The sequence below is a fragment of the Acanthochromis polyacanthus genome, chromosome 14, assembly GCF_021347895.1.
Source record: "Acanthochromis polyacanthus isolate Apoly-LR-REF ecotype Palm Island chromosome 14, KAUST_Apoly_ChrSc, whole genome shotgun sequence".
In the NCBI taxonomy this organism is placed as follows: Eukaryota; Metazoa; Chordata; class Actinopteri; family Pomacentridae; genus Acanthochromis; species Acanthochromis polyacanthus.
Window position 1 is genome coordinate 18,661,760 of NC_067126.1, and position 19,472 is coordinate 18,681,231.

The 19,472-nt window shown below is 38.8% G+C and overlaps 1 protein-coding gene across 5 annotated transcripts; it reads right to left on the reverse strand.

Annotated features, from left to right (window-relative positions):
- Positions 1-138: 138 nt before the first annotated feature.
- Positions 139-18,671, reverse strand: LOC110948611 (solute carrier family 35 member F5). 5 transcript variants are annotated; one of them, XM_051958555.1, is made up of 17 exons: positions 18,505-18,671; positions 17,970-18,047; positions 17,667-17,789; positions 15,926-16,067; positions 14,888-15,037; positions 14,637-14,699; positions 14,466-14,547; positions 13,728-13,918; positions 11,619-11,700; positions 10,802-10,889; positions 9,680-9,744; positions 9,433-9,537; positions 9,133-9,292; positions 8,859-8,949; positions 8,464-8,618; positions 6,245-6,345; positions 139-2,050 (listed from the first exon to the last, which is right to left on the reverse strand). In XM_051958555.1, exons 4-16 carry the CDS (start codon positions 16,058-16,060, stop codon positions 6,264-6,266), a joined length of 1,449 nt encoding a protein of 482 aa, XP_051814515.1. In that variant the 5' UTR covers positions 16,061-16,067; positions 17,667-17,789; positions 17,970-18,047; positions 18,505-18,671; the 3' UTR covers positions 139-2,050; positions 6,245-6,263. The 5 variants fall into 5 exon arrangements, with proteins under 5 accessions (XP_051814515.1, XP_022045918.1, XP_022045917.1 ...); XM_022190226.2 differs by lacking the exon at positions 17,970-18,047 and having other exon boundaries at positions 15,926-16,064; XM_022190225.2 differs by lacking the exon at positions 17,970-18,047.
- Positions 18,672-19,472: the final 801 nt, after the last annotated feature.

Genomic DNA, 19,472 nt, shown 5'->3' on the forward strand with positions numbered 1-19,472 from the left:
TGAGGACTCAGACTCATGGCTATTAACTCCGTTCTCTCTGCCAATAATCTGTTTTTAGACGAAATATGACTTCAGTCCACAGATGAGAACGAATATCGCAGGTGCACCTTGAATAAAAATACACTATTTACACAGAGATTTAAAAAGATATGTTTTAATTGTGCACCGAAGTAAGAAAACAGACTTGCAAAGTAAGAGAATTATTCAAGAGATTAGGTTGAAAAAGGGAAGTCACTATTAGGCTTTTGTGGCCTTCTTGTAGATTGTATAACATCTTCATTAATGACACTTAAAAGACAAAGAAATGCTCAGTGAATGAAAACAAGACAAAGAACCTGAGAAAGAAAAATAATCATATCAATGATTCCACAAGCACCGTCGATAAAAGAAGAGAAAGACGAATGTTCTTTCACAACATGGACAACATTACCTCTTCCAAACTAATCATCCTTGAAAAGCTTTCATACCTGCAATCGTGACAGAAGGTGATTGGCAAAGACACAGCAAGTGCAACGATGAACACAAACGAAACAATTTTATACCTGTCACTTAAAGTGCTGAACTTGTTGATTTACCCTCACTGGCCGGCTATTACTTCTTCCACTTCATACTCCCTGCCAATGATGAGTGCAATAAAAACACTCCATAAAAATGTATACACATCTGACACTTAACAGGATGAGTGGAGTGACATTTCACCTTCGACTGTAGGGTTTACATACTGGATTACACGACCGACACTGAGGCTGCTTAATGAAAGGCTTCTTCACATGAAATCACAAGCACAGAAGAAAAAAAAAATCACTTTGCTTAAGGGAAAAACATACAGTCCAGTTGGTGCAATATAATCTCAAATGCAAGAAAAAGAGAATTTGGCTGTGGTGCAAACTCTTCCTCCAGCAGTAATCATTTACAATGATACATAAAATATTATCTGATACATAGTCTCAAGATAAATCTGTAGTGGTCACTTCAATTTCACAAATAAAACATCAATACTATGTTCATGTTTCACTGTGTACAGTATTTACACCCATTTTGAAGAGGAAACTGCTCGTTCAAGCAGACGACCGTTATTGCAGCAAGGCATTTTATAGCTTATAGCAGAAGGCTTACTATCCTGCTCATGTTCAAACACAACGTTAATGTCTCTGTCACAGTTTGTCTTCAGGATGCAGCACCACCAGAGGAGCAGGAGGAAGCAAGAAAGCGGCTGACATGGACGATGCGGTGCTTTCTTGCTGCCTTTAGCTGTAGTGTTACTTCATTTTTCAAGTCAGCATACTTGCTAACAGTAAATCAAAACAAAACCCAGTTGGAACAAAAGGGAGAGATTTTCAGTCGAGATGCTAAAATGTCAAATCTTATCAGGAAAGCGTTCGAAAAGAAATGCAAAGTATTTCACAAGACGCACAGATGTCCCTCTCTGAGGCTGGCTAGCATGAAATCATGACTGTACTACATTTCTGATTTGGCCCAATTACTGCTCATAAAAATATTGCAGATACATAGATTGACTTATAAGAAATGTGTCAGGGCATAATAAATGAATAAGAGCAGATCTACTCTTTCAAAAGCAAAACTTTTTATGCACTATAAGCGTTTGACAGACTTAACAAACAAGCAGCAAGGCTTTGGAAGGCCAGTGGACAACAGTCACAGTGTCCTCTGAAAACAGTGGAAGTCCTCCCTTTTGGTTCAGCTCTTTAAAAATAACACACAACTACTCCTCCTCTGTTAGCGTTCGGACTGAGTTCAACATGTACCGATCCATTTGGTCACATGACCCTATAGTAATCACTAATAATGTCCAGCACCTTGAGTACCATAATGTTTCTTTATACACAGAAAGAGAGAAAAAAAAGAAGAAGAGTAAAACAGACTCTTAGTCTATGCTGACTGAAATGTGAAAATAAAAATGAGGTTGTAGAAATGGATGGGTCATCTCAACACTGTAGAAAATAAATAGATTTAATAGGAGGCACTGGGGCGAGTTCAACGTCTCTGAAAGCTTCCAGATTGTCAGCTCAGTGAGATCCACATTGGCCACCTTGGGAGACACATAAAAAGGAGTGAGAAAAAGGAGACAAACACTATTCAAACACACTTCTATGTAGTGCTCACAAAATACTCCACCGCACTGCAAAACAATCTGTGATAAAAAGGCCTGAAGAAAAGATCTAAAACAATGCAGAACAGGAGGTATTGTCTTTTGAAGTTATGTGCTTTCTTCTTCCTTCTCAAAATCTGACAATACACCTCATTTAGACTATTGTAATGTCTTTTTTTTTTTTAACCTGTTTTAATCAGTCCTCTCTAAATCGCCCTGTCTGAAGGTCAAAATGCAGCTGCTCGTCGTTGAACAGGAACTAACCAGAGATCTAACATCACCCCAGTCCTGTCCTCTCTTCTCTGGCCCCCGATCAATTCTCGTGTTCATTTTAAAATTCTGGTGCTAACTTTTACTGCTTTGCGTGGACAAACACAGCGGTACGTTGTGAACTTCCTTCTCCCTTACGCCCCAAATAGAGCTTTTAGATCAGGCCAGCGAAAATTACTTGTTGTCCCAGAAAGCAAGTATAAAACCAGTGGCGACTGTGCTTTCCCAGCTCTCACACCAAAACTGTGGAACGCTCTTCCTCTACAGCTGAGATCGGTCGACTCCTGTGGAGCTTTTATGAGGCTGCTGAAAACGTTTTTATTCAGACAGGCTTCTGGTCGACATGTAGCCGCTTTACTTTGTGACTCACTGGATTTGAACTGTTACTACTCTGTTTTATCATTGCATTATTTATTATTGTTATTTTTTTATATGTTTTGCTTTTTACTGTTGTAAAACACTTTGTGAGTTTGTATCTGTGAAGGGTGCTATATAAATACATTTTTGCTACTTAGTCAGTAGCTGCTAATGTCACCTTGAGATGCTAAACTAAGTGACTGAGGGAACAACTCCTGTGAGAAGTAGGCTCATTTCCAAATACATTTTTCTACAGTTTGCCATTTCATTGTAAACAGACACTTGGTGCATTCGCCAGTATGCAAGGGTTTGTGTGATGGAATTTCTGAAACAATTTGCACGGCCATTAAGCTACGTCAAAGTCACAAAGAACTGGGTATGTGAGGACGTCCACAGAGAGGATGGTATGCCCCAATTTATGACAAAATTTACATCACACAGACTCCACTGGAGACCATTTCATTGACTGTTGCATGGAAGTGTTGGTACAGGTGCACTAATGTAGTGGAAAACCATTCTGATCTGATTTGCAGTGAGCATGTACAGAATACATAAATGTGCACGTATATGATGCAACCTCCATGTGGACTCCAAGACTGCAAAGTATTAGGATGAGTGCTAAATTCATGGTTTAACTGTACATAGCTGCACTTCTCAGAACCTGTACGCAAACTCTGATGTCTGAAGTATTGGTTCTGACAGCAGTTTTTACAGCATTTCAGCCAGTAGCATGACAAAATACTACATACCAAAAAAAAAATGAATGCCTTGTGATGGCTATTATTAGTATATTTGGTGGTGGAAACAATAAGCAAATAACTGATAAGGAAGGGAGATTTATGATGAAATAATCATCAGTTAATAAAGATTAGTTGCAGTGTTGGACACATACACACGTGGACAAAATTGTTGGTACCCCTCAGTTAAAGAAGGAAAAACCCACAATTCTCACTGAAATCACTTGAAACTCACAAAAGTAACAATAAATAAAAATTTATTGAAAATTAAATAATCAAAAACAGCCATTACTTTTGAATTGTTGATTAACATAATTATTTAAAAAAACAAACTAATGAAACAGGCCTGGACAAAAATGATGGTACCTCTATAAAAGATTGAAAACTATTTGACCAGAGTGACATGATTAACTCAGGTGTGTCATTTAATTGACATCACAGGTGTTTCCAAACTCATAATCAGTCAGTCTGCCTATTTAAAGGGAGACAAGTAGTCACCCTGCTGTTTGGTGAAAAGGTGTGTACCACACTGAACATGGACAACAGAAAGCGAAGGAGAGAATTGTCCCAGGACATCCGAAAACAAATTATAGACAAACATCTTAAAGGTAAAGGCTATAAGACCATCTCTAAACAGCTTGAAGTTCCTGTGACAACAGTGGCTCATATTATTCAGAAGTTCAAGACCCACGGGACAGTAGCCAACCTCCCTGGACGTGGCCACAAGAGGAAAATTGATGACAAATTGAAGAGACGGATCGTTGGAATTGTATCCAAAGAGCCCAGAGCAACCTCCAAAGAAATTAAAGGTGAACTCCAAGGCCAAGGTACATCAGTGTCAGATCGCACCATTCGTCGTTGTTTGAGCCAAAGTGGACTTCATGGGAGACGACCAAGGAGGACACCACTGCTGAAAAAAACTCATAAAAAAGCCAGACTGGAATTTGCAAAAATGCATGTTGACAAGCCACAAAGCTTCTGGGAGAATGTCCTTTGGACAGATGAGACCAAACTGGAGCTTTTTGGTAAGGCACATCAACTCTATGTTCATAGACTCAAAAACCAAGCATACGAAGAAAAGAACACTGTCCCTACGGTGAAACATGGAGGAGGCTCAGTCATGTTTTGGGGCTGCTTTGCTGCATCTGGCACAGGGTGTCTTGAAAGTGTGCAAGGTACGATGAAATCTGAAGACTATCAAGGCATTCTGGAGAGAAATGTGCTGCCTCGTGTCAGAAAGCTTGGTCTCAGTCGCAGGTCATGGGTCTTCCAACAGGACAACCATCCAAAACACACAGCCAAAAACACCCAAGAATGGCTGAGAGAAAAGCGTTGGACTATTCTAAAGTGGCCTTCTATGAGCCCAGATCTGAATCCCATTGAACATATGTGGAAGGAGCTGAAACATGCCATTTGGAGAAGACACCCATCAAACCTGAGACAACTGGAGCTGTTTGCTCATGAGGAGTGGGTCAAAATACCTGTTGACAGCTGCAGAACGCTCATTGACAAATACAGAAATCGTTTAATTGCAGTGATTGCCTCAAAAGGTTGTGCAACAAAATATTAAGTTATGGGTACCATCATTTTTGTCCAGCCCTATTTCATTAGTTTGTTTTTTTAAATAATTATGTTAATCAACAATTCAAAAGTGATGGCTGATTTTGATTATTTAATTTTCAATAAATTTTTATTTATTGTTACTTTTGTGAGTTTCAAGTGATTTCAGTGAGAATTGTGGGTTTTTCCTTCTTTATCTGAGGGGTACCAACAATTTTGTCCACGTGTGTAGATATGCACTGTCTCCTCCATTAGACGCTACATGCCCAACAGACAAGCTTAACTCGTCCTAAATCGGACTGTTTTCATTCTCCATAAACGCCTCTATTAGACCACATGCTGAGTTCAAAATATCTCTCTGTCCTGCTGCAATTACTTTGTGGGTTTGGGAGGCAGATAGTTTGACTAAACTGTGAATAGTGAAGAGACGGGTGACTTCACTGAGATGCAGACTTTGTGGAGTGGGAGGATAAGCTTCAGTCTGAAATATTTCCGTGTTAATCATCCTGTCCTGTTCCTCCTCTGTCCCTCTTACTCAACTGCATGTCTAAACACTGAGGGCATCAGACAAATACTTCACAGACGCTCAAGGCAAACAACTAACTCTGGAAAATCGTACTGTTTGGACACTGATCTTTTACAATTTTATCATTTAAGCTGCAGTTTTTTGGCCACCAAGCTGAATGCACCACTGGCTAATAATGCAGTGATGAATGTGTGAGCAAGCTGGCCATTCACAAATTCAGCAGACATGAAGCAAAATTGATTTGGAATTTTGTTTTTTGTTTTTGCTGAAAACAGCTGCCTGCTTCTGCTGTAAAAAGACTGATAACAGTGGAAACATTGGGCTGGAAAACCAAAACAGTGAACTAATAACAGGCTCAAAAGCTCTGTAGAGTTGGATGATAATTCTCAGTGGGTTTGTCCCTGCCGAGTGACCTCTTTCACATTAGCCACAGTAATTTGATTCATTGTTAACATAAACATTTCTAATCAGTGCAAATTTAAATTATTCAAAAGCATAAAGGACACAGCAACTCTTCAACTACTGAACAGAGTGTAAGTATATGAAGGATTCCTTCTTTTCGTTCCCTCTTATGTTTCAATCAACCCAGATTCACGCGTCTTTATGTTCACAAACAGAATATCATGAACATTTTTAAACACACAAGTCAGCAACACACAAGCTGAGGGCAGAATTATCATTTACATTTTGTTGGACTGCTGGATCACGAACAGAAGCTTCCTTCACTGGGGGAGACGGTGTGGAGGGGAATAAGGCTTTCACACTGCTCGCTGTCTTCTGGCAGTCTGTGGGCAGGAGGACAACGGAGTGTCGATCATCATCACAGTCATCACTTTGACAACCATCATTATTATAATCATCCCTCGGCAAGTATTCACAGAAGAATGGAGCGCATAACTGCCGCAGAGAGGTTAGTCAGTCAAGCATGTACATCTGATTACAGACTTAACTTAGCAAGGCTGTGAGCTACAAACGGAGTCCATTATCCTTGGAAGAATGTCAGAGAAGAATAGACTGTAAGTATGTGTCAGAGTTAAGGTCATCTCATTTCTAATAGGCCACGTAGCACAGTACAATAAAACAACAAATCACTTTCTTTTAAAAACTTAAAAGCTTTAACTTTTTAAAAGACCAAGACGGAAACCATTTGGGAAAATATTCACATTTTGCCAACAGCTCATCTCCTGCACAGACGTCAGTGTACATTAACTTAGACTGGTGCTTGGTGTGTGTTTGTGTGAGAGAAACAACTTCCATTTGCCTTTCTTAAACAGCGGAAGCAGCATTTTCACCCATTAAGCATGTGTGTCTGTTTCCAGTCTTGTTGCAATTGCGTCATAAATTCCATGGCAACCTCATTCGATGCTACACAAGCCGTCCATTGGAACATGACTGCACACAAATAATGGTGTGACTAATAAGGAAGTTACATGTGCAGATAAATGCCCGTTATCAGCCTACAATTCTACTAATTACATTTAACAGACGCTTTTATCTAAAGTGACGTACAACTGAGAGTAGATGCAAGATACATTAGCCCAATATGACTTGCCTGCAGTCCTACAGTAATTAACATTTTCGTGTCTCCATCCTGGAAAGCAGCACAAACAGATTGGTTTTGTCCTTCTGCTTACGCATGCCTTATGTGACTGAAATCAAGCTTAATTTTATACCTTGATATCATATCAGGTCATTGGGAGTTTACAAAATTAAACAGCAACTGAGACTTCAATTTCAATCATGACAATTTTGCAGACAATGCACTTCATCGCACTTTTCATGGTGTATAGATTGATTTAAACATGTCAGATTTTCCTTTTTAAGAAAGACATTGGACAGCTATTCTTCTATTTTTATTCCCTTGTCCCTGATCATTTTCTCTTTTAGGAAACTGTAGCTTCTTAGATTAATTAGTAAGAGTTTAATGGGATGTGTACTGGTGGCCAAAATGCTGTAGCAGCAAGCTTGTAATCCAAAGGTCACTAGTTCAATCATTGGACACTGAAAATTCCCTGAACCCTCCGAGTTACACTCCCAGAGTGGAACTGTGTGAATGTGATCCATGAAAAGTTAAAGCTAGGGCTGTTCTGGACCATGGCCTTGTTACATCTGTATTACAGCTAAAGTTTTAACTGCAAGTCTTTAAAAAGCGGAGCGTCTTCAAGCAGTCTGCTCTTTATCAGGCTCAGATTTGTGCCTGTGTTTTACTCACTTTAATTGTTGTACCACTGCACAGTGTCCTCTATCGCTATTTCCTAAATAGTTTAAATTAGTAGCAGGAAAACTACCTCTGTGTCCATTTCTCTGGTTCCTTTCTGTTTTCTCCCTCTAATGAACTGACTGTCTTATGATACTTATGGTGCTATTCTGCATTAGTAGAGTTTGAAAATGGTAACTGTTAGAGAAGGTGCACATGTGCAGTCATTTTCATTTCTGTCGATATGGAAAGCTGTCAAGGGAGCATGGCAAGAAGTTTTTTGCCAAGTTTTAATTGTGTTGTCTTAAGTATTTCAGTGCTGGATGATTACATTAAGACATCCTTTGAAGCCATCCTTTGAAGAAATATTCAAGATGCATCAGAGATCCTGTGAGTAAGTGGAACAAAATATTCTATGGGGGATTTTGCGGGCACGAGTCAAACAGAAACCTCAAACAAAACGTGACAATCTCAGTGGCATTTTAAAAACTGAACCAAATGGAAAAATACCCAATACTTCAAAGAGTGGAAAGCAATCTGAAAACTGTGGGGATGAAGATTACAGTAAAGTACATGTGGGTTTGTAACTACGGGTTGTGAATACGTTAGCATATCCACAAATTAGCCATTCGGTTGCTTAGCTTGTTTCTGAGTTGAAGACCATGAACGTGACTGCCACATGGTGCTGTGTAATCAAACAGTGTACCTTTGAATGCGATGTTTCCTACAGATGAAGGCGTAAACTCTCCTCAGCCCCACCAGGACTGGGTCCCAGTTGTTGTAGTGGCATAAGAGCGTGGCAATGAAGAAGGAGAGGAAGACGGGGATTGCCCCGGCAAAAAATAACCAAGAGAAACGTACCTGTCAACACACACACACAGCAGAAAGCAACTGGTCAAAACTTGTGTCTTCAGAATAATTTTTTGGAAACATTTGTTGTTGTTGCTGTTGTTTTTTCGTGCTTTTTTAAAAAAAATTTACAAATTACTGAACATGTTTTTTTTCCTCTTTAAGTTAATAATTTCTTCAATCTTATCAATACTATCTTTAATTGTATTTCAATTTTTTTTTACTGTAAAGTAGCTGCTTTCAGAAACTTACCTTCTGCATGCAAATATCTGCCATAATAGAGAGAGGAATGGTGAGGCTCAATGCCAGCGTCCCGATAAGAGATGATGTGAGGAAACAGCCCCTGAGAACAGACGGAAGCATTTTTGAACTAATATGCATTATTGAAACAAATTCTGCTCACCACAGGGGAATTTCAGTGTAGACACTGCTCAAGAACAATTAGCAAAAGTACTTATGATGCTATAAATTGCATCGATTTGGTCTCAGAATTGTGATGATAATAAAGGATGTGTCGGATGCTCACCAGAGCCAGAGAAACTCTGAGAGAACAGTTCCGATTAGGCCATTTATGAGGATATACGTCCACACGAGTTGGCTGGGAAGCTCAAAGGCCTCAAAGCCTGTGTAGTGGAGCAAGAGGAAGCCTGGCCACAGCAGCAGCAGGTTAAACAGACCCACAAACCCTAAAACACAGCAGGTTCAGCTTAGAGAATTCTGAATAAAATTAAATGTGCACATGTGGCTTTGTGGTCAGTGAGATTTTTAGCACACAGACATAGTGCAGACATGACAAGGCCTTGTCCTTATTTGAGTATTTGCTTACCAAAGAACATTGGAATGTCAAGCTTATCCTCCCGATCCACCCGCCTCTTAATCATTACAATGTAGATAGCGTACAGCACCGCCCCAGCCAGTGACCACAGAGAACCTTGGTAAAGATTTAAGTCAATTACATTCAGAAAGGTTTCAAACTAAACTAATTCTACACTATTAGGCTAGAAAATAACGTGCATCTTCACTTCACAACAGCAATGTGAAAAGAGACAACTCATCGCTGTCTCCGTGGTTACCTATGACACCTTTCTCATCAGGGCTGTCCATGCTGGAGAGACTCACGAGGGCAACACCTCCCATACTAAACAAGAGAGAAACTACGTGAAACTCACAGTAAGGCTTCTTCTTCAAGAATTGAACTAATTCATTTCAAATTCAAAAGAGGAAAAAGAACAATAAAAAGTATAAAACTGCTACAACATTCATATATTCTTCAACAGAGAATAAAACACAGAGACACAGAAATAAAGCATAGCTTGTCTTAGACAATATGGCTGACTTTCCTTACGATGACATAATGAGGGATATGTTCACCATTCACAACAACTTGGACAGCATTAGGCTGAAAGTTGGATGAGCCATTCATAAAAAAACAGTTTGTCTGGCTCAGTCCAAGGCTAATAAAATCTGTCTTTAGACGCCTCAAGTTCCCTCCAATTAAGAAGCTGCAAGGTAACCAACTAGGAATTTCAGTACATAAACACTACAAACAAAAAGAGATATGACATTAAATAATGACCTTTAGAGGACTGTAGGCAATTTTCTGTACTTTAAGACAGTCACACTAGCTTATTTCCCCATGTATCCAGTTTTTCTGCACACCTAAGCAACCGACTAATTACCAACCTATATCAACACTTGAAGAAAAATATTAGGGCCCTGTGGAAAAGGTTTCTTTTTAAGTGTGCATGTATATAGCATGTATAGTTTGAACATGTGTTCAAATTATACATTTTACGACACCAAAACAAAGTGGTAATCCAGCAGTGATCACGAATTCTCTATCTCACATTTTTGATCCAGTATGTGACAAGATTTGTGGTCTGTGCAAGACACAAGTGGGGCAAAGATAAAGAGATGCAATTCCTACCATAGAGAAGCATTACATTGTTTTGAAGTGAATTCATTCAGTCATAAATTAGAGTAATTGCTTGGTGACCAGTGCTTAGAAAGGGTCACTTTGAGAGACATCAACTTTGAGAAAACGAATATGATGGGATCAGGCTCCGATCACTATGATGACTTTAAATATACCGCTGACCACATGTAACAAAAACACAGTTGTTAATATACACCGAGCTGAAACCTATCAGCATGCCCTTCTAATATTAAACGTGAACACGACTGCTCACTCTTACCTCAGAGCCACAGCCAACAGTTTGGACAGGGTAAAGCGGTCGCTGCTGTTACTGGGAAATATGCCTGCTAAGATGAGCGTGAACAGGCCTGAGGAGGAAAAGGTGATGCAGTTTACTCAGAAAGCTAAGGATCAAAGCTGAAGACTATGTTTAATAAATATGAAATGGGATCTAAAAGTTCTGAGAGTGTTTTTGGTGTGCCTACATTGAGTGCATCACAGTAACATGCAAACTGTGCTAGCAGTGACTTTCACAAGTCAAGACATGTGGCATCATGATATAAACATCAGAATCTGTGTTACACACATTTTGTGATCACTGGAAGGTGCACATTAGCAATTTCTCCATGGAGCTAAAACTGGAACAGAACAGTACACATCACGTTTGTGTCAGTCTGTTCTACCACATGAGCCAGTCTTCGTAGTAAGAATAATCGCAGCCGACAAGAAATGGACCTACGGCCACCACAGAGACAAGAAACAATAGTTTTCAGACTGGAAGAGGAGATTCAGCATTCATTGCGGATTTGCTTTACATGTTTAAATAATGAGAATACCAGGGAGAACTACAAGTCCTGCAAAAGCCCTACAAGTGTAGTTGTGTTGCTCAGCGAGACCGTGTTGATGAGGGTGTTGACATGTAAATCAGGTATAGTTTTGGATCTCTAGACTTTTTCATCATGCTTTGTATATGATGGATAACATGACCTAATCAGGACACTCTTCCTTTAGACCAGTCGTAGGTATGCCAGTCTTGTGTGTACAATCTACCTACTGCAATGGATTCTGCAGACACACACACAGAGCGAGGGAGTCACCTGAAGTGGATGACAGAATGTTGACAATGGCCACCTGTGTGTCTGACAGAGCTTCCTGGTAGGACAGGTTAGCCAGGAACCACTAGAGGACAAACAGAGCACTTGTCAAGAGTGAACAGAATGATAAACTTCTTACAATAGAATTACTCTGTGCTGTGGTAAATACTATTTAACTTACATGACAAAGCCAGGATTTACAGACTGTCTGAAGTTTAAATTCAGTCTTTAAAGTCCTTGTCAGTTCTGTGATTCAGCAAGCATCCCATAAAGTGTCTTTCAGTCTTAACTTGTACTGGATAAACAATAGCAAAATGGCTGCCTTGTGGCAGATCAAGCCTGGAGGCCTTTGTTACATCTCTCTTTCCTACACTCTCTTTTCATCGTCTCTATCTAATGAAGGCATAAACTGTCCCCCTAAAATGGTAACAATGATATTAAAAAGGAGGGCTTAGTAAATGAGGCCAGAATTGTACTATATCAGTCCTAAACACTGCATAACGATTAGGGGATGGACAACGTCTGCTTGAAAACATAAAAAAGCTGAACATAATGTGTGTTTAATCTTCAGCTTCAGAGTATAATCCTTCACTTTGAGGTGGTCAAATTTAAGGATGTCAAACTTTCGGCTGTAAAATTTCCAAGAGAGCCACAAATTAAAAGCAGCTCATCATGTGAAAGGCCACATGACTAACGGTGTGCAGTCACAAACCATTACTCTCTGCTCACTCACAAAATTATTACACGCTAGAAGCATGTTTTGTTTATAGGCACAAAAGTACCAATGAAACAGTTGTGGCTGACTAGAAAATAACAAGAATAAAGTGTATGTGCCGTCAGTTTTGCGTCATAAGAAGTGACTGCAGCGAGACGGAAAAACAAGAGAGAGGACACAAACTATTTATTGATGAGTAGGATTGTATTGCTTGGATTTGGTTCTACTAAAACGTGTATAAACATGAACACTGTGAGCCTAGTTGTGGCAACAGCAGCAGATGGTGGTCAGGAGTAGAACAAGGAAGCAATGCACCGGTAAAAACAGAGGATAAGAACACCGCAGGGCATTGTTGCAGTGTGTTTACAGAGCAAATAGTTGCTCTCTATCTACTGTGAGTGAAAGAAGGTAACTGAATGCTAATATACAACTTGTATATAATATACAAGCCATAACAACTTTATGTGTTAGTGATTTGTGGTAGAAATTAATACAGTTTATGGTGTTTCCATAACACAATTTGTTATTTCACCATATGGTTTCACTGGTATCTTAATGGTGTCACTTTTCTACATGTTGGATGTGTTATGTGTTTCTTTTCAAGGACTTTCTACGGATGGAATTTTGTTAATAATAATAATAATAATATAATCTTGCTTGTTTATATATATTCTGTTTCATTCTCACTACTACTTGATTACAGTAAACTGAATAACTGACTAATACAAATTTAAACGTAAAAAAACACAAAACAGTTCTTTGTTTTCTAGCAGATGCATTTGAATATTTTCGAAATATTTTTGCTTTTTTAAAGTGCTCAACTAATAGTCCACAACGAGTCTCTCCCATAATGCGGAAAAAACACTTTCTAGACCTCACTCTGAAGAGCAGTACATGTTCGTCTGTTACCCCAGGGGTGTGTGTGTGTGTGTGTGTGTGTGTGTGTGTGTGTGTGTGTGTGTGTGTGTGTGTGTGTGTAACAGTGAATGAGAAACACTGAAGACTTTAGCTTAAGGATAAAAATCTGCTTCTTAGGTATGGACTTTTTATTACTATTTGTATACTTCCATTAAACCTTTGATGGTTCGTCAGACAAATATTGCAATAAATATTAACTTTACAATTTTGTCTTCAGAATCTAAAGGTAATGAAATAGCCCAGGCTCAGACAACACTGAGTCTTCAAGGCAAATGGCTATTTCAAGTAGCTGAAAATCATACTGAGTGTGCTCTCCAATCATTTATAATTTTTTAGAAAATTACTTTTCAATCTGGTTAAAGAACACTGGATCTCCTTAATCCAAATTTAGAAGTGTTTTGAGGTTGTGTCTGTTAAATAGATACAATAATCTCATGAATTACGCAGCAGCATAGCCACGTTAAGTCAATTCTACTCACCACAAAGCAGAAAAAAAAGCTGATTTTGGCCACATCAGTGATGGTTAGCTTTCCCACCGTCCGTAACATGGCCTCGTGGTCCTTGGCAGCAGGGTAGGACATGCGGGACAGCTTGGCCTCTAATGCTTGCGTAGAGGGCAGCTGGCGCACCTCCATGATATTACTAAAACGCACCCGCTGCTTTTTGGAAGCTGGGAGGTAGAAATGAAGACAGCAGTGAAGTGACAGAGGCAGAGAAAACAAGTGTTATGTAAATGACAGAAAATAAAATGCAATTTTGAGCGTCCACTTGTATTTGCAGCAAACTCATCACTTTATTGTATTTGATAATAAAATGTTGGCCTCATTAGGTGCTTATATGACTAAGATGAACTCAAGCCTCTTCATTTTTTATTAATACAGGTGCCAATCATAGGCACGACAAATTAAATCACCAGCGACACGAAGAAAATGTTTCCAAATTCTATTGTGTTGCTCTAGACTCTGGAAGTCCAGTGTGGGAGAAATAAAACAATAACTGTGAAATACAACAGAGTATGTAATCATAGCTTTGTTCCCACTAATGCTGGAATGTAAAAGAGAGAAAAGTAAAGGACCTAAAAGGTGAGACAGAGGTACCGCCCATACAGATTCTAAAATGATTTTGTCTGTTAATGAACCACTGCCCTCTCTTGGGTATTTTATGTACACAGGATAATAAATATGCTTCATGTCATTCCCTTTGACATTAGTACTCACTAGATTCACAGTCTCCAATTAAACCATTTGAGTGTTCTGTTGGTATGTCCTGGAACTTCACTGGCACATACAAAGGTTCACTCTGTAGGGATAGGATACAATATGTTTCACTCAGTCATCAGGTCGCACTCTCATCTACCACAGATACAGTCAGAATTTTTTACTGCGTACCAAACAGTTGTTCACAGTTGTGTCAGTGGTGCAAGGTGCAAAGTAGGCCTCAGCATCAGCAAACTGCAGAAAAATGCAACTCAAACTATGAACACATGGACCAAAAGCAAAAATTCAGATGTTTACATTCTCTTTGTTTGACTTCCTATAACAGAAGTGTTGAATGATTGTTTTACTAGGGCTGGTGCTGAGAAACTATTCTTTAACGACATAGCACCCCCATGTGGGGAAAGTGTGGTGTGACTACTTACAAATGCAGAGTGCCGGCGTTTCAGAGTGCCAGTGCACTGCTGCCTCCAGGGCCGCCACAGCAGGAAACCCAACAAATACAGCACAAACATAGAAGTCTTAGTGAATGTGCTGAAGAAGGGTTTGTTGTACTCCTGCCGCTTGAAAATGTACTACAGGAAGAATCCAGAGAAAGACACTGTTAGGATAAGATAAGATCATTTCTCCCCACGCCAGGGGAAATTCATATCGTTACAGCAGCTTATGTAGCAATAAAGGATAGCCATTCTACAGGTTAGCTACCATATGTTGTTGAAAGGTTGAAACTTTCACATGTTTAAGTGACAAAATTTGATTTCACAGGTCTCCACACTCAATTCAAATATGTTTTAACAGTTTTCACTCACATTAACTTCTATTTATAATCTTAAGTGTTTCTAGTTTTCAAGTTATTTTTTTTCCTAAGAGCAGAGAAGGACAGCGTCAAAATATATTAACTCAGTACAATGCAAAACTTGACATTTTCACTTTATCATATCTTCAAAAGGAGTCACTGTATTATTCACTACAATGTAACTATCTGATGGCTGCTGTAACTGGTGGATCTATGCTCATTTTTCTCTGCAATATTTGATGACCAGAGGCTGTATGTTTGCTGGTTTTCTTTGCTTTATTTCTCATTACTACTGTAATTCTGCTAAACAGTAACGATTCCATTATAATAAGATATAAGCGGACATCAGCATAAGATATTTGAGCTCTAACACCGAAACTGCCTCTTGTTTTATCTATTCAGCAGCACAAAGCGGCTATAGGAACTACAGTGTTAAAAAACTCAGACATTAACCCATCAATTATGCAATCCATGAGCTGCCACATTAACTACATGGTACTTCTAAGAGTGTTAAGTGAAAATCTGGTATTTGTGTTTTCATATTTAATGGTGTAACAGTGTTAATGTAAACTAGCTTTGCTTTTGAGTACTTTATCAACCATTTAATCAGAATCAAACTTGTGTCACAAACAGACAGAGAGGTAAGTCACAGTGACAAAGGCCTTACTGAGGTTAGCTCAGAGGATGCTACCCAGATGACATCCACCAGCAGAAGTATCACCACCCCCAGCGCCATTCGCCTCCGCTGGGCTGCAGAGCTACTCTGAGAGCTCATCCGGTTCATGATGAACACCCACTCCATCGGACTACTGATAAGACGTTCAAACATGAACATGAAGAGGAGAACAGGAGGAGAAATTTTGAAACTGGATCTCCTGATGGAATAATTACAGCAATTTTATAGCCGGTAAATTCTCTATCAACACCTTACGAAAATCTAGAAGTCATGCAAATATTTGCATAACTCATTATATTTTAAGGGCTCATATTGTGGCTCTTCTCAGCTCATGAAATAAAGTCTTGCATATCCTTAAAATGTGTCTTTCAATTTTTCATTTGAAAATAAAGTGAAGATGATTCATTCTACCCTGACTGTATAACCCCTGTTCTCTATGGGATGTGTCAGTGTCTGAAGCTTTATAGCTGCCACCTTCAAGAAGAAGACACTCTCTGCATCTGTGAATGACAGCGTGCAACAAATTATTACTTTACACCTCCAAGTTTTTAAAGGTCTCATAGAGTAAAATTTTATGAAAATCCCTTTTTATTGTGTTTCTTATATCTTGGCAAGTTCAAGGTATAAAATAAAAGCTGTGAGAATATGAAAACACTTTCTACTGTCATTCCTGAGTCCTTCCCTTAACTAGATGGCCTCTCAGCTTTACAAGACAGACATAATTTTGTTCAGTTGGCAAGTAGGAACAGAGAAATCAATGGTTTAAACACTGGATAATCCGAACCCCTCATTGCCCACTGCTGCCATGTGAACCACTTAAAATTAGCAGATGCATCATGGTCTGGTTTATTTACTGGCTAAGGTTGTTCTGCTTACTCTAAAATGTCAAAGTAAAGGACATCAAATGTTCTGCTAAAAGTCTTTGTGTACTCCTAGCATCTGAAAAACGTAAGTTCCAGAGGATTACTTTTAGCTTTGATAGCAATATCCCTGTACAGCAAATGCTATCATTTGCTTTGATTGTACTTCCACAGGACAAGCTCTGTGGAAATTTTAACTCTGACAGACTTTCAGAGATTGTTGGACACTTTAAGAGCAATTTGAAACCAATAAACCAGGACTAATTCCACATAAAATGATCGGTCAGCGTGAAAAGTCGGAAGCAGTAGAAAGTCCTGGTCTTACACACTCATTCATATCTTTGTCAGCAGCCATGCGATCAACCAATTTGCTTCAAGCAATCACAGACATAGAGAGAGTCTTCCTCTTATCTAAACATAGACAGCATCAGCCCAGCCACATTTTACTCTACAGATACCAAAACAACATATTTAGATCAGAGCCAAAAATAGATGTTATCTAGTCATAGAGAAATGAATAATCTTTGCAGTACTTTGAGCTGAGAATTTGAAAGATACATTCTGGGGGGACAAGTGAGACTTTTCAAATATTTTTCTTACACAGTATAGTGTAAAGTAACATTTGACAAAAGACAAATGATTGCAGGTTTGATCAACTATAAAAATCTGCTGCAGCTTTTACATTCAGTGACATCATCAAGGTCGCTCTAATCTGCAAATAAACACGACAACATTAGCTAGAGCAAACCTGTCAGGCTGTTTGCTTTAGGTGAAGAATCTTAAAGCCAAATTTAAAGTAAATGGAAGGTAAATGACAGTATATTAGATGCATAGGTAACATATGGTTAGAAGTTTTGCACTGAAATACACACCTGATTTCCAACAAAATGGAGACTCAGAAATGTTATCCCTGGTCTTCCCAGCTGTAAGCTTAGATTCACTGTGTAAGCCAGTGTAAGTCAACACCAACCAGGGACTCACAGATGGCAAAAAACCTGGCACAACAAAAAGGAAGCAAAACAGCTTATACTGTATGGTTTGTTTGATTGATTGATTGATTGATTGATTGATTGATTGATTGATTATAAAAGCAACTATGTCGCAGCAAGTACTAACAGAAAAACAACCGGTTTAATTATTGACAGTGTAAAACAATTAAACCACCACATACTTACATCTTGACTCACGTGGACTTTAAATGCGACTATGGCAGTGGGTTAAGTTCCAGCGAGCTAGCTAAGTGTCAGCTGTGGCTAGAAGCATTGCAGGGTTAACAGTGAACTAGTGTGAAATAGAGCTGTCCTGTACGTTGAAACACACTCTGAGAGTTGGCTGCATTAACAGTTTATTCTCCATTTCTAATTTTGCAGTTATGTGTGAAACCCTTTAAAGTTCCAGTGGTAAAATGAGCCCTGCTTCCTCATCTGCTGAAAGCTAGCGATACAGCTTACAAGCTAGCTATTTTAGTAGCTATTAAATTGCTACAGTGCGAGGTGCAAAAAGTCCCCTAATGCTGTAGGATATATCTGAATGTAAAGTTAAGTGTAGTTCACTGACAGGAGCTCGGGTTCAGGTCCAGTTGGTCTGTCTGTAAATGGCATCACTGTGCTACGTGTAGCTGTTTGTTTATCTATTAACGTTTACAAGCTAAGCGCTAACAAGCTTCATTAATCTAGTGACCAAAATGCTTCATAAAAGTAATATTTTTACCTGAAGGCGAGACGAAGTCATGTAGTTTGCACCATTATTTAGCAGTCATTGCATATGCTGCAGAAATATTGGAAAAATGACAGTTTTTGCGAGAAAATTGTTACCAGACCAATGGTTGTAAACATTAGCACACCCTCCCTTCTTCATTGTCAGGTGACATCACTTACGGCGCACAGACTCCTGGGATATGAAGTCTTTAAGTGGGGTATAGCGCAAATTTAAAGACATTACAGACAAAAATGTCGTCTTTTTTCATGCACCCGTCAATTTTGAAATTTGGACTGTTTTGCGTTCTCATGTCTTCTGTCAGACTAGTATGAATAACTTCTAAAATACACATTTATGTGTTTATTTCACTACACTCCGGTTATTAGACATTTATGCAAACTACTGCATACTTATAATGATTGTACCTCATTTGCACATTCAAGCATTCAATTTCAGGAAATTTTTAATACCAAGAAATAATTGTTTTGATTTAAGAAATTAGCTGGAGAAGCTTCCTGGTGACTAGTTCAACTTTAATCCATAGAAACAGTTACTCACTAAAAACGTATGGAATTTTGTAATGCATATCTTTAAAAGGCCTTTTCTCAAAAATTATTTTTTTTTCTCCTACTCTAAGACAGAAATCTCCCCTTTAGCAGCACTTAAATACATCAAAATTTACTGGAAGCTTCCTATAAGAAATGGACTGAGTCATGGTGATCACTGTTACTTAAAAACATCTTTTAAAGGTAATTTCTAAATTTCTTACACTTAACCAGAAATCTATACTTCAGCTGCACTTAGATACAACATTTTTTGTTTGTTTGGACTTAGGCATGTAGAGTACAGAACTATATTTACATTTTGGGTTAAATGCAACAAAAGAATATAATGTCATAAGACCTATTGAGCTCATAGACTGATGAAAAGTCTATGATCGAGCCTGAGCTTTACACTCCATACAGAAGGAGGCAGTAATG

Bases quoted from the DNA above. Each gene is read 5' to 3' on its own strand.
- LOC110948611 (XM_022190226.2), bottom strand. From the start codon at position 16,060: ATGGAGTGGGTGTTCATCATGAACCGGATGAGCTCTCAGAGTAGCTCT. The intron at 14,700-14,887 runs GTAAGTAGTCAC...ATTTTTCTGCAG, and splicing joins AACGCCGGCACTCTGCATTT to TTTGCTGATGCTGAGGCCTA. The intron at 13,919-14,465 runs GTGAGTACTAAT...TCTACCTCCCAG, and splicing joins AATTGGAGACTGTGAATCTA to CTTCCAAAAAGCAGCGGGTG.